The sequence below is a fragment of the Spermophilus citellus genome (assembly GCF_964194105.1).
Source record: "Spermophilus citellus genome assembly, chromosome: 2".
NCBI lineage: Eukaryota > Metazoa > Chordata > Mammalia > Rodentia > Sciuridae > Spermophilus > Spermophilus citellus.
In genome coordinates this window covers 79,308,347-79,334,225 of record NC_138183.1, presented here as the reverse complement: position 1 = coordinate 79,334,225, position 25,879 = coordinate 79,308,347, and the positions used below count along the sequence as shown (strand labels likewise).

At 41.8% G+C, this 25,879-nt stretch overlaps 1 protein-coding gene across 1 annotated transcript; it reads left to right on the top strand.

Moving 5' to 3' along the window:
- Positions 1 to 2,227: 2,227 nt before the first annotated feature.
- GNA14 (G protein subunit alpha 14) lies at positions 2,228 to 24,448 on the top strand (the record flags this gene model as incomplete). Its single annotated transcript, XM_081280211.1, has 7 exons — positions 2,228 to 2,305; positions 3,770 to 3,928; positions 13,093 to 13,247; positions 16,318 to 16,446; positions 18,545 to 18,674; positions 21,686 to 21,839; positions 23,508 to 24,448. The coding sequence occupies 7 exons, from the start codon at positions 2,228 to 2,230 to the stop codon at positions 23,696 to 23,698; spliced, it is 996 nt and encodes a 331-aa protein (XP_081136337.1). The 3' UTR covers positions 23,699 to 24,448.
- Positions 24,449 to 25,879: the final 1,431 nt, after the last annotated feature.

The window sequence follows — 25,879 nt, the reverse complement described above, 5'->3', positions numbered from 1 at the left end:
GTGCCTGCCATGAATCTAGGCACTTGAGGGTACAGCAGTGAAGAAATGAGATCAAGCTCTTAACTTGGTGTAGGCTATTATAACAAAATACCTTGAACTGGGAAATTTATAAATAACAGAATTGATTGCTTACGGTTCTGGAGGCTGGGGAGTCCAAGATGAAGGAGCCAGAAGGTTTGGTGGCTGGTGAGGACCACTTCTCCCAGATGGCACCTTACTGCTGTGTCCTCACTTGGTGGACAGAGTGGCAACCTCCCCGAGGCCCTCTTTTATAAGAACACTCATCCTACTCATGAGGGCTCTGTTCTCATGGACTTGCCACCTCCCAGAGACCTTATCTTTCAATACCAACACGTTAGGGGTTAGATTTAAGGATAGGGATTTTAGAGGGACACAAACATTGAGACCACAGCAGATCCCTGACCCCGAAGAGTACGTGAACTTGCACACACTCTTGAGAAGCTCCACAGTTAAAAAAAAAAAAAAAAAGGCAGTGGGTAATGTTGTTTCAGGCCTGGTCCTAAACTTATTTGGACATAGAATTTTTTTTTAAGGATGCTTGCAACATTTTATAGTGTTTTACACAATAATATGCCACTCTGGGAAATGCTAATAAAGGCCGAGCTGGACTGTGTGTGCTTTAGAAAAGCCATTCATAAATATCATTAGTTTCAACACTGATAAGAGTTAGACAGCAGAGACTAAACTCTCCACCGTGTCTCCAGTGCAGATATTCTTTGCTTCTACTTAGCAGCAAATCTACATGCTTCATGTATCACATGAGTGGGTGACTTCGGTGAATCTTGATGTCCCTCTGGGACTGTGGTTTTAGTAGATGCCTATCCCATACCCATGGCAGGACAAGGACATTTCTAGGAGAATCTGGATCCAACAGTCCAGTCTCCTGCTGGATGGTGTCCCTGTTTAGTCAGCTCTGCAAATTAATGTCTGTTTCCCCTGGAGCCTAGCGAGAAACCTAGCTCGTAGTAAGCATGCTGTTCACTCTATTGAATGGAATGCTGTTGGACTGGGGGATTTTAAGAGACTGCCTGTGTCTATGTTTTTACACGAATAATCTGCTACCCACCTAGATGTGCTGGGCTGGTTGCTTGGTAGGGATTTTATTTTTGCAGAAAGTATGAAATTTGGAGAGAATGTTTGTAGAACTTTAAGATGCTCGAGGAGAGAAATACTCAGCACTGAGGCCAGTAGGTTTCCTCGGTTACCTGATGACAGCAGAGATCTTCATTCCCATAGGGAAGAGTGGCTGAGTAGCTTTGTGGCATGTTGGCACATTCCATCTGGAACTGTCTTGGTCCAGAGCCCTCGGGGGTCACTGATGAAAGTTTGTGTGAGATAAAAGAGAAAACAGTTGGACTGATTTTATCATTTGGGTGTAACTGTGGCTGTCTCCCCAGTTGTTTTGAAGACATGTGAAACAGAATTGAGAGAAGAGCCAAAATATTGGTCAGTTTGATGATTTCAAGGGCCAACCCAGAGCAGCCTTCACCCTGCATCTCATCCTTGGTGGCTATGGGCTGTGGCTGGTCCTTGCTCTTGGTGGTAATTTCTTGCATCCTCAATGAGGTCTGGCTCACTCATCCTTCCCTGAACTGTGATGATTGGTTTTGGGCTTTCTGTACAGAGTGGACTTTCGGGAGAGGGTTTGTTTTCCCCTATAATTTGAAAGAAAGGGTGTCTATAACACTAAATATTTATGAAACTTTATAACTAAAGGGTTCATTCCTGGGTTATAGAATGTTAGTATTGAAATGATCACTTTCCCTCCACCTTCCCATCTTACTTTACCAATGAGGTCTTAGAACCTGGGTGAATTTTACCCCTTACTGAGCTTACATCCTGAGTGCCTCCAGGCCTGAAGGAAGCTAACGTGACACATTTACTTTTTCTCTAAAGACACAGCTCAGCCTTCTTGTGCTTAGGAATACCAGACACCTCTTTAGCACTCTCCTCAGGGATCATTTTAGTCAGTAAAATTTCTATGAAAGTGCGAAAAACATAAGGCTGGGTGGACCATGCAAAGAATACTAGTTAACAGTTCAAGATAAGGAGGCAGAGCCTGGCCACATCCCACCTTTGTTGAGAACATACTTATCAGGCAACTAGGATATTTTGCTATTCTATACTCAGAGAATGACTGTGGAAGTGCCATCTGTTTGATTTGGGGGTTACGAATACAGTTTAGTGAATAGATGAGTTCACAAACATGGAATCTGTGAATAATGAAGATTGCATGGACTTCTTGGTTACTTCCAGGCAGCACATGAGGAGCGTGTTTGGGAAGGTAGGAGGGAAAAGCCTGGAGGTGGGGTTACAATCATTGTCCTCTACTAAAAGCCTATAAAGAGCTGAGCACTCTGTATTTTGCTGGGACTGAACATGCATCCCAGGGAGAAGAAATGTTTAGACATAGAAGAACCTCCTCATCTTGCCTTCCTGTATCCCATTTTGTAAATTAAGACTCAAGACCAGTGGGATAAATAACCCAGGATGAAGATAGAAAAGGGTAGTTCTGAACAGCTGAAACCAGAATTCTAAAGCCCCAGAATCCTGCAGTCTCTGGGACAAAGTCCTGAGGACGTGAGGACATTTGCCCTTGTACCAAATGTCCTTCAGCCCTGTCATCAGGTAACTGAGGAAACCTACTGGCCTCAGTGCTGAGTATTTCTCTCCTCAAGCATCTTAAAGTTCTACAAACATTTTCTCCAAATGTCATACTTTCTGCAAATGTCCTTCCATCCAGTCTGCCTGCAACCCCTGTGTGTGCTCTTGTGGTTGCTAATGTTCATGTCTAGGCAGGGAGGAGGGAAGGTTCTAAATCACTATGAGGCACACACAGGGAAATTTCTAGAAGTATATCTGGGCCTAAGATGAGCTTATGGGAGAGAGATGTCCAGTTAGGACTCCAGTTTAGTGAAATCAAAGAACTTCATTTCTTACTGTTTGTTCTTCTGCTCAGCCTTGGGCGTACCTGTCTAGCTGGTGACTGAATGACATTTCCTTCCCTTTTCATTTGAGTGTAAAGTTTGTTAATAGGGAGTTGGGAGAAGATTTTGGAGTTGTTTTAAAGCAGTCTGGGGGGTCGCAGGGAAGAAACCACTAGCTTCTCCTGAGAATCAGCTGTGACCCATGGAGAATTATGGTGCCATCTACCTCTGTGAGACCAGCCTGTTGTCTTGGATTTCAAGTTCTTTGGAAATATCTGGTTACTGGCCCTGGGCTGGTTATCACAATATAGACTTTATAAGAACAAGCAATTGCAACATGAAACCTCCAGGAAACTAGTATATGACAAAGTAACTTGCTTAGGAAAGTAAGTAAGGGAAAAAGAACTGGGGAAATTTTCTAAATTTTCTGAATCAAGACAATTCCAGCTTGTTCCACTGGGTGATATATATATATTTTAAATGGCTAATTTTAAATGGCTCCTTTCTCACACCCTGCACAGGTTACCATCATCTCTAGCAAGACCATAAGCTCCAGCGTAAACATGTTGGGCAATATTTTACCATAGTCACATACTTGTACCTGTGTAATTCCTAGGAGAGTTGGTGCTTCATAAATACATGCTTGTTGAATGAAATGAGAGAATTAAGGTTATAGTAGTGTACTACTTGAGCACACTTAATCATACATTACCCGTCTCTTCCAGGGGTTGGTGAACATTTTCCCTACAGGGCCAGATAGCCTGTGAGGCCTTGTGAGACCATACAGGCTCCATCACAACCGCCTGATACTGCTATTTCAGATGGGAAAGCAGGCAGAGGATGACAGGGCATGGCTGCACTCCAGGAGAACTTTATTTACAAAAACGGGCAGTGAGCTGGATTTGGCCCACTGGCTGCAAATTAACCAGTCTATACAAAAGTACCTGCCGGCATCATTCCAAATGTCAGAAGTCACTGTGGTAAGAGAGAAATTTCAAGAATCTGTGTCAGAGACAATGCTCTCCATTCATCAGATTCTGTCTTCCTCTTCACCCGAGCACACAGGAAGACATTTCCCAGCTTCCCTTGCACTCAGGTGGAAGCTTTCAATTAGTTCCGTCCAATGAACTGTATTCAGAAGTGAAGTCCACCCTGCCCAGCACCCGCCCATAGAACTTACTGCTCTACACTATTTCTTCTCCCTTGAAGACCAGGTGCAAATATCTAGTGAGAGACCCTAGGGCCCTGGGAGTTGGTGAGCCATTTGCTGTAGTGAACCTGGGTTCCTGGGTCACTGTGTGGAACAGAGTCCTCCCCACACCCACCCTGGACTCAGGCTGGACTGTGAAGGAGTACAAAATAAACCTGTTTTTCTAACACACTGACTTAGAGGGTCTTTGGTCATTCCTTACTAATAATGACGTGTTTGGATTCAGTCAGGATAAAGAAAAGAAACTGAGAAGTAATTATGAAGGACAGACCTTCTCTGGCAAAATCAAACTGTAACAAAAATCAAACTTATAACACAAATTCCATGTGCTAAAAAACTAAAAACTCTTCAAAAGCTAAGGGAGGAGGACCAAAACGGTGACAGGGACAGAAAACCCTGTCTTGGTATGTAATAGAACTGTATCATATCGCCTCTGTGTACATGCAATTTTACTGGCCCAAACAAATGGTTTTCTAAGAGGTGGCTTCCATTGGTCAAATAGAGTCCCCCCCCCCCCAATCTGTGGGTTCCATTCACAGATTCAACCAATTGCAGATCAAAAATATTTGGGGAAAACAGAAACACGAAAAAACCATACATATATTGAGACTATACCTCTACTGAACATGCACAAGCTTTTATTTTTCTTGTATTGTTTAGGGAATAGTGACAACTATTCTTATAGCACTTACATTGTATTGGATATTGGAAGCAATCTAGAGATGATTTAAACTATGTAGCAGGATGTGCATAGATTCGATGCTAATGCGGTGCCATTTTATGTAAGGGACTTGGATTTGGTTACCCACAAGGGGTCCTGGAAACAATCCCCTGAGATACAAAGGGACTATTATAGAAGGATGTTGCCTTTTTGAGGATAGGGGCAGGGGCTACCAGATGCTTTTTGATAAATTATACTTCAAATATGTTCTGCTCCCTTGGAGGTTGAGGGATTCAAGTTCTTTCCAACACATCTTAGGAGAAGGAACGTTATGTGAATGTGATGTTGCCGAGAGCAGACCCAGTTTCCTCCCTTAGGAAGTGCTGTCAGGAGTGGCCAGCACAGTCAGGGATCCATATCTATACTAGCAAAAAGGGGAGACAGCTCTCTTCTCCTCCCACCAGGGCAATGTTAATCCATCTCTTATGGTTTAGATTAGTGGCATCCCCCAAAAGCTCATGTGAGAGTTAATGCAAGAGTATCTCCATGAGGATGGATGGTGGCTGCAGCCAGGTGCCTCCTGACTAGGTGAATGGTAGGTTGGCAGGCACACCCTTTGCCATCTTTTTTTTTAATTTAATTTAATTTTTTTATTGGTTATTCAAAACATTACAAAGATTGCAGAATCACATTGGTTACACATCCACATTTTTACATAATGTCATAATAGTAACTGTTGTATTCTGCTACCTTTCCTATCCTCTACTATCCCCCCTCCACTCCCCTCCCATCTTCTCTCTCTACCCCATCTACTGTAATTCATTTCTCTTCTTATTTTTTCCCATTCCCCTCACAACCTCTTATATGTAATTTTGTATAACAATGAGGGTCTCCTTCCAGTTCCATGCAATTTCCCTTTTCTCTCCCTTTCCGTTCCACCTCATGACTCTATTTAATGTTAATCTTTTCCTCCTGCTCTTCCTCCCTGCTCTGTTCTTGGTTGCTCTCATTATATCAAAGAAGACATTTGGCATTTGTTTTTTAGGGATTGGCTAGCTTCACTTAGCATAATCTGCTCTAATGCCATCCATTTCCCTGCAAATTCCATGATTTTGTCATTTTTTAGTGCTGCATAGTACTCCATTGTGTATAAATGCCACATTTTTTTTTATCCATTCATCTATTGAGGGGCATCAGGGTTGGTTCCACAGTCTAGCTATTGTGAATTGTGCTGCTATGAACATCGATGTGGCAGTATCCGTGTAGCATGCTCTTTTAAGGTCTTCAGGGAATAGTCCGAGAAGGGCAATAGCTGGGTCAAATGGTGGTTCCATTCCCAGCTTTCCCAGGAATCTCCATACTGCTTTACATATTGCCTTTGCCATCTTTCACTAGCTCTTTCTCTGGAGTTCTCTTAGGCTTCATTATTTTTGGTGTGTTCTGAACACTTATTTGAAGAAGTAATTAGAGGATGTGGAAATGTTATCTTCCATACTCCAAAAGGGTGCTTCCTTTTCTTCTGCCAGGTGTCTGGGGATGGTTGATTTCTGAGACTGACGATTCCAGGCTGAGCAGCAGCCTCCTGAGGGCTGCCCTGTAGCCTTGACCCAGGGCCCGAGGACTTGTGAGGGCCTTGTGCTCTGCTAGCCCTTCACCTTCAGCCCCTGTTGTGCCGGCCCTGTGATACTGAAACAGGAGCTGCTGACCTGTCTCTGCCCTTCCAGAATGAGCAGAAACCCCAGGAAAGGCCTCCCACGTGCTGGGCTCAGCCTCTCATCCACCCCTGAGTTATGCATCAGCAATTATTTACTATTTCTTAGCTATCTAATACATTCGAGCATATTTAAAGAAATATTACGTGGACCACTTGTAGCTGCTCTTGGTAGGATAATCAGTCCAAATTCTCTAGTTGTCCTTCATCAGAAGCAGAGTTCCTCTGTTATTTTCTTTTTCTTTTTTTTTTTTTTTTTTGATTTTTAAATTTTTTTATTTGCTCTTTTTATACATGACAGTAGAATGTGTTTTGACATATTACACATACATGGAGTAGAAATTCCCATTCTTGTGGTTGTACATGATGTAGAATTACACTGGTTGTGTGTTCATATGTGAACATAGGAAAGTGATGTCTGATTTATTCTATTGTTTTTCTTGTTCCCAAACCCCCTCCCTTCCTTTCATTCTCCTTTGTCTTATCCAAAGTACTTCTGTTCTTCCCTAATTTCACCCCTCTTATTGTGTTTTAGCATCCACATATCCAAGAGAACATTAGGCCTTTGGGGTTTTCTTTTGTTTTTGGCTTATTTCACTTAACATGATAATCTTTAGATCCATCCATTTACTGGCAAAAGTCATCCTTTGTTATTTTCTGTGGGGAAAACATTTGGAGGCATCATTAACTGGCATTTTCTGAAGAGTCAGGGTCTCACAGTGTTGCTCAGGCTGGCCCCAAACTCCTGGGCTCAAGTGATCCTGCTACATTTGCCTCCTGAGTAGATTAAACTACAGGCAGGTACCACCACACCCAGCTTGCATTTTCTTTATAATACAATGGTCAAGAGGCTTTGTTGTTGTTGTTGTTGTTGGTACTGGGGGTTGAACTCAGGGGCACTCAACCATCGTGCCACATCCCCAGCACCTTTTAAAAATATATAAATAAATATTATTTGGAGACAGGGTCTCACTGAGTTGCTTAGGGCCATGCTACATTGCCGAGGGTGGCTTTGAACTCACAATCCTCTTGCCTCAGCCTCCCAAGGTGCTAGGATTACAGGCATATGCCACCAAGCCCAGCTGGAGAGGCCTTAATAGCTGTTGGTTATAAGTACTGAAATTTTACTTCATAACTTTTGTTTAATACAATATGTAGTGTCATTCTGAACCTTGATGTCATTATTGAAAGGAGTAGGGGTGATTGCATAAAAATTGGAAATATGATGCTGCAGTGAACTTTCATTCTTAATCATGCTTTAATCTCACTTGTTTTTACAAAGCATGTTAAGTTTATGGGTAAACCAAAATACTGTTAGGTTTTTATCATCTATAATATATTTAATGAATATTAATTTCAATGAAAATGTCACAGCTAGACAAAAGGAAGGTGTTCAAGATGTACTGTACCTCCTGGTGCTAAGTGGATAACAATGTATTATGCACTTGAACATTGCTAGAATATATTTTAAGGGTTTTCACTACAAAAAAGTGTGTGAGGTAATATTATGTTAACTAACTTGATTTAGCCATTCTATAATGTACAGGCATACTAAAAATTATGTTATATGCCATAAGTGCAATTTTTGGTTTGTCAGTTAAAATACATCAACAAAAATTATGAAAATGTATAATTGTCTCTCCAAAGAATCAAGAGCTCTAGCCCTCTGATTTGGGGAGGTGACATTGCCTCTAGTGAGTGAGAAAGTCAGCCCTGCAGGGAAGGCACAGGCCCCACTGTCTGGGCATGTTAATGATGTGGGAACTGCATGGAGGGGGCCTGGTGGAGGTTAGGCAGCCTGCTGGGCTCTGGGTCCCAGCCAGAAGGGCTCACTGTGCCTGACAGGGACTGTCACCAGCAGCCGTGGGTCCCTGCATGAAGCCAGCAAGGCGCTACTCCATCAGCATCTCCTTTTACTACAGGCCTGGGAATTTCTGAGCAGAACACACGTGGAGGACATCTGTTTTCTGTGTTCCCCCTTCAAAGCAGTGAAACTAATGATTTGAGAATGAAGAAAAAAAAAAAGGAGGAAAAGTCAGCATTGAGCTCTGTGCTTCAAGAGCCTGGTTACATTTCTGAACACCCTGGATTTGCTCCTGTAATACTCTTCGAGGTTGATTTTTTTCCCCCTTTTTGGTTAAAAAAGTGTTCCAGGCAATTTCAGCTCAGTGTGCTACTTTGGCTTGGGGCTCTATTTACCATAAGCTACAGACACTTAACTCATCTGCTTCCTGAACATCACTTATAGATGCTGGTCATCTCCAACTCAGCACAACAAGGCTAACATTCTCCCAACCTTGATCGTCTTCTCACATTTGTCCCCTCTTTCTATGAGATGAAGAAGCCAGACTTAAAATGTTACAAAGCTTTCTCCTATTGCATGGGGGCCCCTTGCTCTGTCTGTGCGTTGTCGAGACAACGCACTTGGAAATGCCCAAACTCCTGCATTTGAGACACATCAGAGAGAAATATGCACAATATCACACTCTTATAATGTTCAGTCATTGTTGATCATGTACAAAAGTCATTTATCTCATATTTCAATAAACATTTTTGTTTAAAAAAAGGTAATTTATTTTTTTGTAGTGCTGGGGATTGAACCCAAGATCTTGAGCATGCTAGGCAAGCAGTCTACCGCTGAGTTACACCCCAGGCCTTTTTTCTTTCTAAATTTTATTTTGAGATGGGGTGTAAGTTGCTAAGGTAACTTAGAGAACTTGTGATACTCCTCCCTCAGGCTCCTGAGTAGCTGGAATCACAGGTGTGCTCCACGGCAGATCACTCTCCTTCTGCCAGCCTCCCTAATACTTGCTGATGGAACATTCTCCGGGGCCTCAACTGTCTACCAGCCATCCTCATAATGACTTGCAATTAAAACATAGACACTTGTTTGGCTCTTCTTGCCCAGAGTGACAAAAACAATTTTTCATCTGGAAAAACAATTTCCAGATGGAAACTAAAGAGATGTGACACATGTGACCCTAGATTGGGTTCCAGACAAGATAAGGGATGTTTTTTTTTTTTTTTTGGGGGGGGGGGCAGAGCATCCTCTCCACAGGTGAGAGTCTGAATTCTTGTTCTAACTTGTATTTAAAATGGGGCTGAATCAATACAAGTTAGAATAAAGCTTTCTTTGTTCTAACAGCTTGCATGAACTAGTGATCCCACGAAGAACACTACGTCCTCCTTCAACAGGTCAGATCCTAGAGGAGGGAGTGATAGCCTTGAGATGAGTAATGGAACAAATGGCAAACCTTGAGCAAGGTCTGAAAGTTAGATAATAATGTTGTGTCAAGGCTGATATCATGATTCTGATTGTTGTACTGTAGTTACGCAGGAGAAAACCACACTAAAGTGTTTACAAATAGAGGCAAGGTATCTGCAACTTACGCTCAAATAATCAGGAAAAAGATATACGTGTGTGTTGACAGGCATGGGCGAATGCGTGTCTAGGTGCACGGACATGTTGGAGAGGGAATGCATGATAAGGAAGGTAGCAAGCTATTAACATTAGACCACTCTTGGAAGAAAGGCATAGAGGAAGTCTTTGAACCATTTGCTCCGCATTTTGTTAAGTCTTCAATTATTTCAAAATGAGAAATTAAAAAAAGAAAAGAAAAAAAGAAAAGGATTTTCATTGGTAGGAGGTAGGAAAACCAACCAGAAGGAGCTGATGACAGAAAAGAGTTCTCTGAACTTGAACTGCTTCGGGGCCTTGTGAGTGCAGTCTGTTCCAAACCCCTCTCCTACTGAGCTTCTCAAGAGCCTGAGCTCTCCTCCTCTTTCAAGCCAGAGTCCCCCCAAATCCCCTCACTTAGCTGAACAATCTCTCTCCTGGCTGGGCCTTCAAAGAGAGCTCAGATCCACTCCTTCCCTGGGTAGCCTCTGTGGAAACCCGCATTCCTCTCTGGTACCTCTCTAACATCTGCTCTCTCTCCACTGGGAGAGCCCAGGGCTGGGCTTCTCCGCTGCAGCATGTGTTAGTCAGGATGCACACAGCAGGTTATACTGTAGTAGAAAACTGTCCCTAAAGTTCAGCTGACTCAACTCACTGTTGATTACAACTTAAAAGTCAAGTTCTCACTCATGCAACATGTCTGCTGTGGTGTGTTAGGGTATCTCTGCTCATTGAAATCTCTTGGGAACCCTGGTTGATAGAGGGTCCATCTTGACTCTTCTACCATCACCACAGGAGGGTAAAAAGGGAAGGTGGTGAATTACTGGGTTTTTAAAATTTCTTCTCCAAAAAAAATGAAAGTTATTTCCCCTCATTTCATAAAGCAGAAGGTAAAATCCTTGGGTCATAAGGGAGAGAGAAATATATCTGTAACATCCCTAACTGTCACAGCACTGATTCTTGGTGGCTAAGTTGCATTTAACAGGTACATTTAGGAGTGCAGCCTAAGAGACATAGGGCACAAGAAACAAGGATGCCAACTGCCACCAGAATGCCACCTTCAACCAGGGGCAGAATCAGGAAGACAAATAGCCAAGACCCACCAGGGCGTGTCCCCCTCGGAGACATCCCCAAGCTTCTTTGTGCTCCCATGGCCACCTGCACAGGCTCCTGGCACCCTGTCCTTGCATTCTTTGGCTGTTGGTTACTTAGGATTTTTCTGTTAGATAAATTTTATATGTATCACAAATGTTTATTGAATGCACACATCAGCAGAGATACCTATTATTTGCCAGGCACTGCACTAGGCTCTGGGCTATAAGAACAAGCAAGACATTGGCTGTGTTCTTGGGGCACTTCCTGAGTTGTCTTGAAGACCAAGAAGAAAACAGATTTTAAATTTAGAGTAGAACTTTCACAGAGTGGTGAGACCATCTGAATCCTGTTCGTGGGGAGAGTGGGTGGCTAGAGAAAGGGAGGAAGTGGGAGGCATCTGCTTGTGGCTTACTCTGTCAGGGACATGTCTTCCTCATCTCTCTAACCAGGAATGTGCAGACGACACAGTGTGCCAGCAGGAGGCATGAGATGTTGAGGTTTAAGGACTATTAATACATTTCATATATATATATATTTGTTGTTGTTTACAAGACAACTGCTACAGTAATAAGGCTAATGCTAAAAAAATGTAAGATTTGGTACTTTATAATTCAGGTTCCCCTGAAAATCACTAAGTATTTCTTTTTAAACAAACAAGGACACCAAGACAGGGAATTTTTTAACTCCCAACTGCATGGCTTGGAACTGATGGTCCTGACTCCTGGTCCAGGGCACTTTCTGCCAATCCACCCTGCCTCTTTCTAGCTTGAGATCCTGCCTGGCTGAGGATCCCACAGCCTGGGAGGAGAGTTCATTCAGTTTTACAATGGATGTGGGGCAAAGGCACGTTTCTATAAATACAGCCCGTAGAGGTTCACTCTGAGCCAAGTGAGTCTATGAGACTCCCTGCTCCAGCTTCCTGTTGGATGAACAATGCAAGCTGAAAGCGACGTTCACAGGGTGCCATATGTATTTGAGCTCACAGCCCCAAATGGACACTTTGCCAACCCACATCTGCCGTTGAATGGCCAGATCTCCATGATGTAATAGGTGTGAGATGCAGGAAGATGAGGGGGGCGGGGAGAAGGGACCAGGGTCTTGTCTCCCTCAGCAGGCTTTGCTTGTCTGCTGCAACTTGCAGCCAAGGAAGGGATGTTGAGTCTCTGGGAAATGTTGTGGATGCAGGCCAATGGGATCATTTTCATTTTCTAAGGTTTGGAAGGATCTCTGGCCTTGTGTGGGCCTTCCACTGATTAAGTGAGATAATGTTCTATAGTGTCTTTGGCACATGGTAAGTAGCTAATAAATGGTAACTGCTCTAGTAGTAATAATTCTAGGAAAAATGACCATAACAATTACTGCAATAATCAAACAACAGTATTAGAGTAATTATTATTTAATAATCATGACAATAATAAATATAGCTAATTCAGTGGTGTGCAGAGGGGGTACAATGGGGGTGGTTCACACAGTGGGAAAGAATTTAATCACTGACTCATGATAATAAAAAGCAGGCTGTGTGGGAACTTTCTGTACTTTCCCCTCATTTTTGCTATGACCTTTAAACTACTCTAGAAAGTCGTCTATTATAATTTTTTTTTAAAATAAAGGACAGAGAAGAAAAAGCAAATGATGGTATTGTTTTGGATTCTCCAAGACAGTGCACCCCCTTATTGCTTGCACCCAGCAAGGACCCGCTTCCACTAACCAACCCTTGTTATGATGTTATTTTTAAATTGCTGGTTTTGTAGGTACTCGAATGAGCAGCATGTTTGCTAGTTGGATGATAGTCCTGTGTGTCATCACGTGGAATTTAATGCCGATGGAACCATCCCCAAGCACTGCTAGACCTGAAGGTCGTGGACTCTGTTGCTTTCTGCTGAGATGAACAGCTGCATCACCTCCACTTACTGTGGCTGCAGCTGAGTGGCAAGGCTGTCAACAGCCCCAGCCATGAGCCTCTCCACCTCCACACCTAGTGAGATCCATGGGTCAGGGCAAGTCCTTATTCTTAAATCACCTAGCAGCTGACTTTTTTTTGTCTAATGAAAAATTCTTTTCTTTGAGTAGGAAAATGCCCAGATAATCAAAGAAGTGGAAGTTGACAAGGTCTCAGTGCTCTGCAGGGACCAGGTGGAAGCCATCAAGCAGCTCTGGCAGGATCCAGGAATCCAGGAGTGTTATGACAGGAGGCGGGAGTACCAGCTGTCAGACTCTGCCAAATAGTGAGTACAGAGCTCCGGCCACAGCTGCCTTGGGGGGGGGGAGGCGGGCTTTTAGGCAAACACAGTCATGCTTCAGGGGAGCTTCTTGCTGCTTGCGTAAGTGGAAGGGCTCAGTGGCAACACCACCTCCCTCTGTTTTTGTTATCACTCCCTTCTTGGTGTTCTTACCATCCCCTGAAAACCTTCCATCTTTGAGGATCCCCAAATTTCCTTCTTGGCAGAGACCCAATTTTTCCTCACTGTTATGTGTTTAATTTTCAATAAAATGCTCAAATTTGAGGTTCTGTTAGTGGGTGGATCTGATTTGGGGTGTTGAAATGATTTAAGCAAGGAATATACTTGTTTCTGGTTTTTCACTTTCTTCCTTTCCATATCTCTGTCTTTCTGGTTGCCTGATCAGAAGACAGCAGGTCCAACTGCACGAAAACCTAAAATCAGGGTCCACCGGTGGTAGTCGCTGCTGATCTGGTGCTGCCCTCTCGTGGCAGAGCCAAGTACTGCTGGGCCCGGCATCCAGAAATCTCAGCTGACTCCAACGACCTACATACCACATTTTGGATAGTTAAAGCTGTAGTTTTAAATAGCTAACTCCCAAAGGTGGAAAAATTTCTGTTTAGACAGTCCTTCATGCAAACCATCTCATAGAGATCGCGGAATCTAACAATTTCCCAAGGAAATGCATCCTTCAGCCAGGTCACTGGGCAAATGGTTTGGTCTTACTTGAATAGGTGGTGATCCTTGCTTTTACAGCTCAGCTTTCTGCCTGTCCCACATCATCATCATGGTGGCCTTGAGATATTTCCCAAGATCCATCCCTTTTACTTCCTATTCCCATCCCTTTCCCTTCAGGTACCATTGCCCTCTAAGCTGGTTTGGGTGGGAGTTTGCCCAAAGGGCTGAACGAAGCAGTGTACAGGAAAGGAAATGTTATCTCTGTGGTCAACAGCTTCCCTTTGGAGTCTGTCCTAGGCTGAGTGTTCAATGTCCTTAATCCAGATGGGCACAACTAATCTAAGTACAGGAACAAAATACCATCAAGGAAGGAAAATAAAAGGAACTCCAATAGGTGTTAGATCAGCAAAGAAAAGAGATGGAGGAAGAAATTGTTCCAAGAAGGAGGTATGGGCTGCCCAGGTCCTGGACAGCCTGGTGAGCCAGGGACAGCTCAAGGCCAGGTATCCATGGCCTTCCTGATCCTACCTGAGACTGCCTGGTGTTATTTACTCTGTGAAGGACCTGGGAATTGGCAATGGCTCTTGATCCATTTGGAGAAGACCCAATAGAACTGCTGGGGAATTCAGTGTAACCCAGAAAACCGAGGCAAGTTCATTGAGAGGGATGGACAGAGATGCCATAGATTAAAAATGGTACTCATAAACATGATGGTTGCCTGATCTTGAGAATCTGCAGGATGCAGGCACCTGTGCACTTCTTTGGTCTACATCAGCATCTCACAACCATCTGCTAGTTTTGTCTACTCAAATGGACATGTGTTTACTATTTGATGAATGCTTGTAATGTGCCTGGCACAGTGGTAAGGGTTATAGGGCAATCAATGCCTTCTACTCTCAGGAAAGGTACTGCCTGGTGGAATGAGATATAAATAAAATAATCACACAGCAACGTACAGGATTCCCCCTTATCATGGGGAGTACATTCTAAGAACCCCCCTGTGGATGCCTGAAATTGCAGATTATATTGAACCCTGTGTAGACGCTATTTTTTCCTATATGTACCTAACTAAGAAAAAGTTTCATTTATAAACTAGGCAGGTGAGAAATTAACAACAATAAAATAGAACAATTATTGGGAACATTAGTTAAATCAGTTACCTGGACATCGCAGTGATACTGTGACAGTTGATCTAGTAATAGACAGCTACTAAGTGTCTAATAGGTATGTACTATGCCCCAAACCAGAAAAGGGGATGGATGATTCATGTCCACAGCAGGATAGAGTAGGACGACACCAGATTTTATGCTGCTCAGAACAGATTATGACTTAGTTTATGAATTGTTGCTGGGTATGGTGGCACCTGCAGTCACAGCTACTCAGGAAGCTGAGGCAGGAGGATTACTTGAAGCCAGATTGGGCCACATAGTGAGACCTTGTCCCAAACAAACCAAAAGATCCTCATGAGGTGTTTATTTCTGGAATTTCCCATTTGGATCACGAATGACCATGGATAACTGAAACCGTGGACAGTGAAACCTTTAGTAAGGGGAGACCACTGTACTGCTCAGCAAAGACAGTCATAAACCTTGGGCTTGTATCTGGGCATGGGGTGGGCCACAGAAGACTGCCTACTGCCTGGCTTCTTAAACTGAATTTCAGGCTGTCCAGTGAGCCAGGTTGGCCTTGTTCCTGTTGGTTTACTTTCATGCTGACCTGCTCAGTCTCTGGCATCCATGCTGTGCTGGGAGAAGGCAGGGCCGCCCTTGGCTTGGAAGGAGCTCAGAATCACCAACTCCATTATTGGCCAGGGCCTTAAAAAATTTAGTCATTTTTCTAAAAATGACTTTTATAAGAGCCTTATCATTTTTTGAAGAGTTTCCTCTAATTTCACCTTAGAAAAAATGATCTATTTTAAGTTCAAGTCTTTAATAATCTAAGACAAATTTTGGATTATTTTGAGATGTTTCATTTCCTAGTGTTTTTAACAGGAAAACTTTTTCTTCTTGTTTCTTTGAAAGAATTTCCTGTTGGCCTGCTTTACATCCGTGTTTTTTTATAAATTCCATCTAATTTGTTGAGCAGAAGCTTTGAAGAGCAGCATCTACATTACCTAATGCTCTTCCTTAAGGGCAGGTGGGAGGGCCCTTTGGGTGGCAGGTCAGAGTCCCTAGGTGGAGCTGTTTCCCACATCCTAGTCCTCCAGACCTGCTGTCTCCCTCACAGCCACAGCTGTGTGATAGAGCTTGGGGCCTGACCCTCAGTTGACTCTCAAGAAAGTCAGCGATAGAATTCAGTAGGTAGCACTGTGAGCTGGGGGTGACTTCCCTTGAGTAGGATGGGCATTTCTCTCCCTTCTCTAAAAGGAGTCTTGGCTTCTCATTTGTTCACATCACAGTTACCTGACTGACATTGACCGAATCGCCATGCCATCGTTTGTGCCAACACAGCAAGATGTGCTTCGTGTCCGAGTGCCCACCACAGGCATCATTGAGTATCCATTCGACTTGGAAAACATCATTTTTCGGTAAGTTTGTCTTCTGGGCATGCTCATTTAAGAATCTGTCTGCCCAAGGCCTAAATGTGTTATCCCTAAGTAGGGGTTACTTGTGATAGGCAGAATGACCCTCTTGGTCCCAAGGCATGTATGATTGTGGTAGGTTTCAAGTTCTAGAATTGAGAGGGACTCTATTTTGCCCTTAGGAAAGAAATTTCTTTCTGGGAACTGGAATCATCTTATGTGTAACATGCATACAGATATATATATATGTCACCTACATACTGAATATACTGACTATTGATGTCTTTTCCCTAATGTTGGATAATAGTTCTCTTTCTATTTCTTTATGTTTTATCCTTAAAAAAAGAGAAAAATAAGAATACAAAAATTTATAGTAAAATTACCTCAGATATGGATAAACTGCTTACAGCTGTGTAAATGTATGAATTTCCACTACAAATGTAGGATGTACTTTTATGACAAATTGGGTAGGTCTTCACTGATTTAATTATGGGAAAATGAATAATAATGTGGGGGCATATACACAGCACTGCAAATTTCAAAGCACTTTTGCATTTATTTCCCTTGTTCCTCCCAAGAATTATTATTACACATACTTCTTCAGGCCCAGTTCTCCCATATCCAGGTCCTATATTATCTACAGTTATATCTCAGTGTTTCTTCTGAACTGTAGTGCTGGGGAGGCACTCAGAAGAGATCCTGTGTATTTGTTAGCAGATCCCTGATTTTAATGGCCGTCCCTGTGTGTCCATATTTAAACCTTTTGAGAACCAAGGGTTGCTTGCAACTCCCAAACCTTCTCAGAGTGAGGGCCTCCCAAGGCTTGCATTTGTTTTTTTTTTTTTTTTTAAGAAATTTATTCTAAGTATCTGCTTCATGCTTTGATAAATAGGTTTGCCTTGTTTCCTAGAGACTGATAAGTAGGTTTAACATCATCCACCAGTGACATCTATTATTTTATAGCTCTATACCTCCTCCTGCTCACCCTCTGGCTGAAGAATTCTGATCATTGAGATTAAAGTCTTTAGAGAATGACCTTATGGAACCCAAGCTTTTGACAACTGTAGTGTTCCTTCCCAGCTCCATTCCTTGCTGTGTGGTGGGACGAGGTGGGACAGCCAGCCGTGAGCACAGCATTGTAAAGTGTCTGCACCTGCAGGGTTAGATTTCTGGCCTTCTCAAGCACCTTTCTAGACAATAGTTATGGAACAGAATATGTGGGCTGTATCTGACCCACAGATGTATTCTCTTTGCTGTTCAGTAGTATAAAAACAAATCTGAGCTAACATTTAAAAATTGGGATGTTTCACCTAAAACAGTTGATGTCAAAGTTCTCTTTAAACATCCAAGGACCTGGTAATGGTGAGCTTGCGCTCTGTCCAGCAGCGCTTAACTCCTGATATAGCAACCATCCCTTTGGACAGAGCCCCTACCTCTCAAGCATATAAGCTTTTCCACTCTGCAGCTTTTCCATTTGACTCACGAACTGCCTGACCCCTGGGCCTTTCAAATCTGTGATCTTTGGGCTATTAGTCCCTGAAATCTCACCCAAAGACACAGGTAAAGGCTTTGGATTTCCATACCAGGCAGAGAGCACTTGCAGGTATTTGTAGGGAAGAAGGGGTGGCATAGAGTTAATGCAAGGATTTGTGGATAAATTAGAGAAACTCTGAAATCAAGATTGGGCCCAAAGAAGGCTGAAAGGACCTGGAAGATTGTTTGACTCTGTTCCTTTTGTGTCTGCTATCCTTTGACTCTACAGTGGGTGGTTGGATTCAAACCCAAGTGAAATTTGTGTTTTCTTCCTGAACTACTGCAGCAGGATCCTAACCAGTGTCCTCAGGAAGTTTCCTCTGTATGCCATCTGATTCACCTCTGTCTTCAGAAACTTCATTTACATTTTTGGCTTCCTGAGCTTGGAAACATTCAGTGGTCCCTCATTGCCTAAAACAGTGGTGCTCAAATGTGTTAAACTTAGGATTCCTCTGCACTCTGAAAATTTGAGGACTCTATAGAGATCACTGATTCCATGGTATAGCGACTTGTATCCTTTCCTCCAAAGTGATGTATTCCAACCTTCGTGTTTTCTGTCTGTATTGAGCAGGATGGTGGATGTTGGTGGTCAGCGATCTGAACGACGGAAATGGATTCATTGCTTCGAGAGTGTCACCTCCATCATTTTCTTGGTTGCTCTGAGTGAATATGACCAGGTCCTGGCTGAGTGTGACAATGAGGTATTTTGCAAGGGGAGGTTAGGTAGCAGAGAACTTTTCTGTTTTTTCCAAGTAGGTCAAGTAATAGATTCTTCCTTGGGCTACACAGTCTTGCCACTCAAAGTACAATCGATGCACTAACAGCTCAGGCAATACTGAGATGCTTGTTAGAAACGCAAACTATTAAATTATTCCAGGGTGACTAAGTCAGAGTCTGCATTTTTTTAAACAAGGTCCTAGGTAATTTTAACAGTCATGTGTCACTTAGTAACAAGGATGAATTCTGAGAAATCGGTTGTTATGTAGTTTCATCCTCATGTGAACATCAGAAAATGTATGTACATAAACCTAGACTGTATGCAGCTTGTGACATACCCAGGTTACACACCTGCTCCTAGGCTACACACCTGTACAGCATGTTGCTATATTTAATACTAAAGGCAACTGCAATACAACATCAATTACTTATGTATCTAAACATATTAAATACATAGAAGTAACAGTAAAAATACCAGGCACTGGGGACCATCATCATTTATGGTGGTTGTTAGCCAAATGGTTATTTTGCAACACAAGACTGTACATATGAAAGGTTGAGAATTACTGGCCATGACCTGGTTCTCAAATTTGCCAGCACACTATAGAGTTTCCTGAGGAACTTCAAAGAAAAATTTGGTGCCTGAGTCTAACTTAATGGGTGATAAATGTGGCTTGAACATGGGATTTTTTTTTCCCCCTCAAGTTCCCTAGGTGAATCTATGTGCTGTGAAGGGTGGAAGTCACTCAGAATCAAAGTTTCGCATCTTTGACAACATATTGGAATCCCCGGGGGAGCTTTTAAAACCATGGTCTTGGGCCCCACACTAGAGAGTTGCTTTACTGGGTTCAGGTGGGGCTTTCTTTTTCAAGTTCCCCAGGGATCCTAAAGCACAGCCAAATTTGAGCAATACTCTTTGTAATAAAATTTATCTGAGCACAAAATTCCCAACCTCCACAGGCCATGGCACTCCCAAATTAGGTCCCTATCTTAACTGGCATGGACAGCAGTACCAGATGCTTGGAGTTGTTCTGGGGTTGCCTGGGATTATGTCTGCCCTTCACTTCCCCCAGGAGGCACTTGTTCAAGGCAGCTATAGCTGACTCAGCCAAGTCAGGCACTCTGTCCCCTGCTGGTTGGTTCCAGTTCCATTAGCTAGATCTGCCCAAGTGATAACATTTCCAGTCATTTCTTTGTGAGGTGATGGGTATTTTCTGTGGGATGCTAATGTCCTCCTCATTTTCTTTTCTCCTGAACTTGTGCAAGCCTTCTTAACCTCTTAGAAAAAAATGTCTCTGTTTCCAGGACATGAAAGTAAATCAATAAAGAACTGTGTCCAGGATTAGGTAATGACTATGAACAAATCATATCTTATATTTCTTGAGAGCAGACTCTCTGAGGAGCACTACTACATTAGCTAATTAGTGGAGGGCTTAATCCATTTACTTGTGTCATTGTGCAAATAGTAATACTGGCTGCAGCCCAGCTCCACTTTTTTTCCTCCTTTTTAAAGCAGGCATCCACTTAGCAATATATAAAAAAATTATCTCCATATTTGTCTTGGGAATAATTTGTGATATTTCCCAGTAAAACAAAGATTAGACAGGGGCACAAGGGGCTAGTAACTCAGCCTGATGTGCTTAGAAACTAAACATTTTCCCCTAAGAATCACAAGGTATTTGGAGAAAAAACTTAAGTGGTTGCTATGCCAGACCTTTCCTGCCTGGTTGTAGATATCCACTTACTATGCTGAAAGAATTTTTTTTGAATATATTATTTCCTTGGATGTTATTATTAATAAAATCATAAGAAATTTTAAAGAAGCTTTAGAAACAGGTGAGGGGTCTATTAATATGTTCCAGATCTTAATGCCTCCAAATGCACTGAATGGGAGAAGGAGCCCTGGTGTCTGGGAGTTGTAGGGAAGTAAGAGTTAAAGCATGTCCCTCTGGAGGTCATGCGTGGAGCTTGGATGTTTTTCCTTCGGGCCACCTCTCTCTCGTTAAACAGAGGTTCTTGTTTCTTTCATCTTAGAAATACTTCTAAGAATGCTATCTAAAACAATTATTGTCATCAGATATATTTGTATGTGCACTGTCTGCTCTCTGCAAATTTAGAGCATTTAACATACTCTTGCCATGTATAGAAATTATTACTGTTTTTTTGTATATAGTCTTCACCAGATCCCACTATTACATGGGCTTGGTAAAGGGACTTAAATTTTCTGAACAATATTCTCATTATTATTATTATTTTTTTAGAGAGAGAGGGAGGGAGGGAGGGAGGGAGGGAGAGAGAGAGACTTTTTTAATATTTATTTTTTAGTTTTCGGTGGACACAACATCTTTATTTTTTTATTTTTATGTGGTACTGAGGATCGAACCCAGCGCCCCACGCATGCCAGGCAAGCATGCTGCCGCTTGAGCCACATCCCCAGCCCCTCATCTTTTAAATGGGGGCACTGTTCTGCTTGTAGAGCATGGCAGAGGACAGGTGCTAAGCAGCACTGGTTCCCTTCTTGGCCAGCATCTAGCATTCCTAGGGGCATGATCTTGCTGGAAAACCTTCCTTCCTCCTATGTCATGTGACTCTTGAGGAACAATCTGGAAGCCCATATCCAGCTGAGTGGCTGTCTCAGGTATAAAAGCTGGTACTTCTCCACTTGTTAATCCCAACAATTATACAACATGGAAAATTTTTGCCAAATATAGACATAAACCTTCCTGTTCTAAGTTGCACAAAAGTTTTTATTTCCTTATATGTTAGTTTTGGTCTAGAGAAGATCTGGGGTGCTCCAGAGAGAAGGGATAAATAGAAGCACAGGATATAGTATCTTGTGGGCCCATGTGCTCACCAACTTCAATAAGAGCAGGAACCCAGAGCCTGCAGCAGGGTAAAGAGGACTGATGGATGCCTTAGCCACTTGGCATGTTGTTTCCAAAATATTGCCTTTTTTCCCCCCCAGTTTATCCTAAGTCACTTCTTTCTCACTTAGAATCGCATGGAAGAGAGCAAAGCCTTGTTTAAAACCATCATCACCTACCCCTGGTTTTTGAATTCATCTGTGATTTTGTTTTTAAACAAGAAGGATCTTTTGGAAGAGAAAATCATGTACTCTCATCTAATTAGCTATTTCCCAGAATACACAGGTAAGTGTTCATCTTGGGGATAATGCTTCTGTGTTGATCTTGTCAGCCTCCCAGGCATCAATTCTGAATTCTCAGCATAGCTTACAGGGGTTACCCTGATCTGCCCAAAACAGCCTCTCTGCCTCCTCACCTTTGGAAGGAAGCTCTCATTGGACTCTTGTGTGTTTCCCCTTTAGCACCTCCACACAGGCCACTCCTAGCGCCTGGAATACACTTTTGACAACGCCTTTTGCTGGCTCCTGTTGGCTCTCCAGGACCCAGTTCATGCTTCTCTACTGGGAAGCCTTTCTGACCTTTCCTTGAACAAGCAAGGGCTTGCATAAGTTTGCCACCTCCTTGGTGTTGCACTGGCTCCTCTTGCTCCTTTGGCTGTCATTTGGTTGTGTAGCATTGTCCCCTCACTTGCTCAGCTCTCTCCCTACTCAGCTACTTAATTTATCTTTGCCCAGTCAGAATCAGTCAGAGCAGCTGGTGCTTCATAGGTTAGGGGGTGGCATCCCCTTTCCCAGACACAGGCGATCAGTCCTTTATGTATACACCTATTCAAAGCAGGAGAGTTTTTTGCCCTGTTGTGAATTATTCCTATAATTCTCAGATATTACTGTTTGACACTGAGGGTTGGTGTCTCGTCACTCTTTTTTTTCCTTTTATTACCCACACTGGTTGTTAAATATAGAGCCCTTAAGCTTTCTAGCCTCTAATTTTGAATTCCTTTGCTCTTTCCTCTAGTCTACATCTGTGAAAGATAATAAGAATTATCTTTGTTCAAAAGTGGTCCAAATCAAAAAACTAAATTGGGCCACTATTTTAAACAAATGATCTTAAAGTACGATTTTTAGATAACAGTGAACACACTGTGCAATGCTATTATATGCACCCATAGTGACATAATAAAAATAATGCTCCAGGTAAACTGTTCCCTAGGAATAAAGTAAGGTAGACCAAAGAAGGACCCCAAATAAGAACAAGAGTATATTCAAAGTGGTTCTTGGAAGATTAATGGAGTAGAAAGGGGAATGAAGGGAGACATGGGATAGGGAAAGACAATAGAATGAATCTGACCTAACTTTCCTATATACATATATGAATGTACTACAGTGAATCTCACCATCATATACATCCACAGAAACAAACAAAAAAGCTCAGCACAGTGGTGCACACCTGTAATCTCAGTGGCTCAGGAGCCTGAGGCAGGAGAATTGCAAGTTCAAAGACAGCCTCAGCAATTTAGTGAGGACCTAAGAAACTTAATGAGACCCTGTCTCAAAATAAAAAGGGCTGGGGATATGGCTCAGTGGTTAAGCACCGCTGGGTTCAATCCTCTAATACAAAACAAAACCAAAAACAATCCCAAAAAACAGCAACAAAAAATGCCCATAAAACTGTAAGTAAATAGCAGAAAGATCAGTAGAGTAGAGGGAAGGGAATGGGGTAGGGGGGGTGAGGTGGGGAGTGGGTGGGCAGAGGGAAAGGAAAAGGGGAAGTACTGAGGACTAAATTATGAATTAGAACAAATTATATTCCATGCTTTATAATTATGTCAAAATGAATCCTAATGTTATATATAACTAAAAAGAACCAATTTTTTTTTTTAAAAGTTCTTGGTTCTTGGGAGGATGTGGTAGTAAGTCTATATATTTTTCTTCTCCTAATTGCACTCGTGAATAGGACCAAAGCAGGATGTCAAAGCTGCCAGAGACTTTATTCTGAAGCTTTATCAAGACCAGAATCTGGACAAAGAAAAAGTCATCTATTCCCACTTCACATGTGCTACAGATACAGAGAATATCCGTTTTGTGTTTGCTGCTGTCAAAGACACAATTCTGCAACTAAATCTAAGGGAATTCAACTTAGTTTAAAAGCTACTGCCCATTTCTTCCTCACAACAAAAGACAGGATTTGCAGGCTCCTTCTGTTTAATTTGCAAATGCTTCTGACATCCCCTGGACCAAGACCCTGTGCCAGGCACCAAGAACATTCTGTAGACAACAGGGACAGAGATGGGTAATAGAATTTGGAAGGTGTTTGAGTTTATCAAACCTCTCAAAAGAGTCTTTATTCCCAGATTGTTTTTGTAGTTCTTTTCTTGCCTCTTACATTTTGTGTAATTTTTGAATTTGGTATTTTAAAGAATTTTAAATGGCCACTGTGATGTACTGTTTTCTTTCAAAAATTAAGTTTCAAGATGTTTAATGATAGACATTAAAAATCACAAGGGCTGGGGTAGTGGCTCAGTGGTAGAGTGCTCGCCTAATGAATGAGAGGCCCTGGGTTTGATCCTCAGCACCACATATAAATAAATAAAATAAAGGTATTAAAAAATATTACATACAGAGGGGCCTGTTAATAGATTATGTCTTCAGACCTCTAGGATTAATTTGGGTGACCTTTTAAAAAAACAAGTGTTAATGGGTTTGATGCTTTTTATTAAATCTTGTAATTTAGAGAAATTTCTAATTTTGAGTGTTTTTCTCTCCTTATGCTGGAATTATGACTCCTTTAACAACATGTCACCAAAGATTTTCTCTTTTTAAAAAAGATGATTCTTTTTGTGTCAACTTTCTAAGTCAGATTAATGAATATATCAGTACATCTAATTTAGTTTAGTCATAACTTGGTCACCATGACACTAAAGTTGACATTTGAAAAATGGATTCCAGACAGTATATATGCTGTATTGGTGAAAAATGTGTATATACATATGTATGTATATATATAAGATTGAGATTATATATATATATATATATATATATATATATATATATATATATATATATATTGCATTAATGCATATGGCCAGGTCTTATAAACTTATGAAATGGCTAAAAGTGCAATTGTTTAACAAATGTTATGTAACCTCTGCCAAAGTTCTGATGGTCATTACAGATTTGCTGCTTGAACTATGTATGCTGTGCCTTTGTGAGGAGGCTGAGAATATAATATTCTACCGCTAGTACTGATTACCTTGTGTTTATTAAGAGCACACAGTTGGTTGATGGTTCTCCTAAAGAGAAAAATGATGTAGATTTAATAGTAATTCAGAAACTACTAAGTTTCTTCCTTTTGAAATTCAAAAATCTGCATTCATCATGTTATGCTGGAGTTCCCTTAGTAGCTAGCTTAGTAAAGTAGATGCAGAATTCTCTATAAGTACAGAGTGCATCAAACTAAAGGCTCACAATGGTTTTATTTGAATTTTTCATCTGAAGGTGTTCACATAAGCTCAACACTTTGGGATTTAAGGTGTGATATGTCTATTGCAAATTAATGTACAGACGGTCTCCAACTTAGGATGACTTGACTTGATGATGATGATGTGAAAGCTGTACATTCAGTGGAAATCTTTGATTTTGATCTGATCTTAGGCCAACAATGCATGGAAGATGCAATGACAGGCAACTCCCACTCAGCCACAAGATAGGGAGAGAGGAGGACAACAGCAATTTTATCCCATAGTGCATTGTGTTGCTAGGCTATGATGAAACATAGGTTCAGTGTACTAGAGGCGACCTGCATAGACTATGATCTTATTAATTAAACAGCTAAGGAGGTGGGACATTATTATTAGTACTGGAAGGGCCAAGTCCCTTGCCCTGGGCCAGATCTAATATTTTCAACTTAGCATAGTTTACAGAAGTTGAACATACAAGGTAAACCCAGATTGGTTACATATGTTATAAAACTATGTGTCAGTATTCCCACAGCTGTCCTAAACCTTCCTTTTAGCCACTTATTGGACTGTGAAGTTCTCATTTCTGTTGGAACAATTCTAAGTGTGAAGCTATTAGGACATCCATGCTGGAAAAGACTGATATTTTTCTACCATAGCAACATTAAGCCTTCAAAACTAATCCTTAAGAGATAAAGAACTTGATACACATATTAAAATTTATCTGAAATAATAAAGGTCCAGGAACAGTCAAGACAATTTTGCACAAGAGAACAATGAGATGTGGAATATTTCAAAATATTTAGAAACATAAATAAAAAGACAATGTCTTTATTCCCTGCAACAAGCAGTGGGCTAAAGGTTATGAACT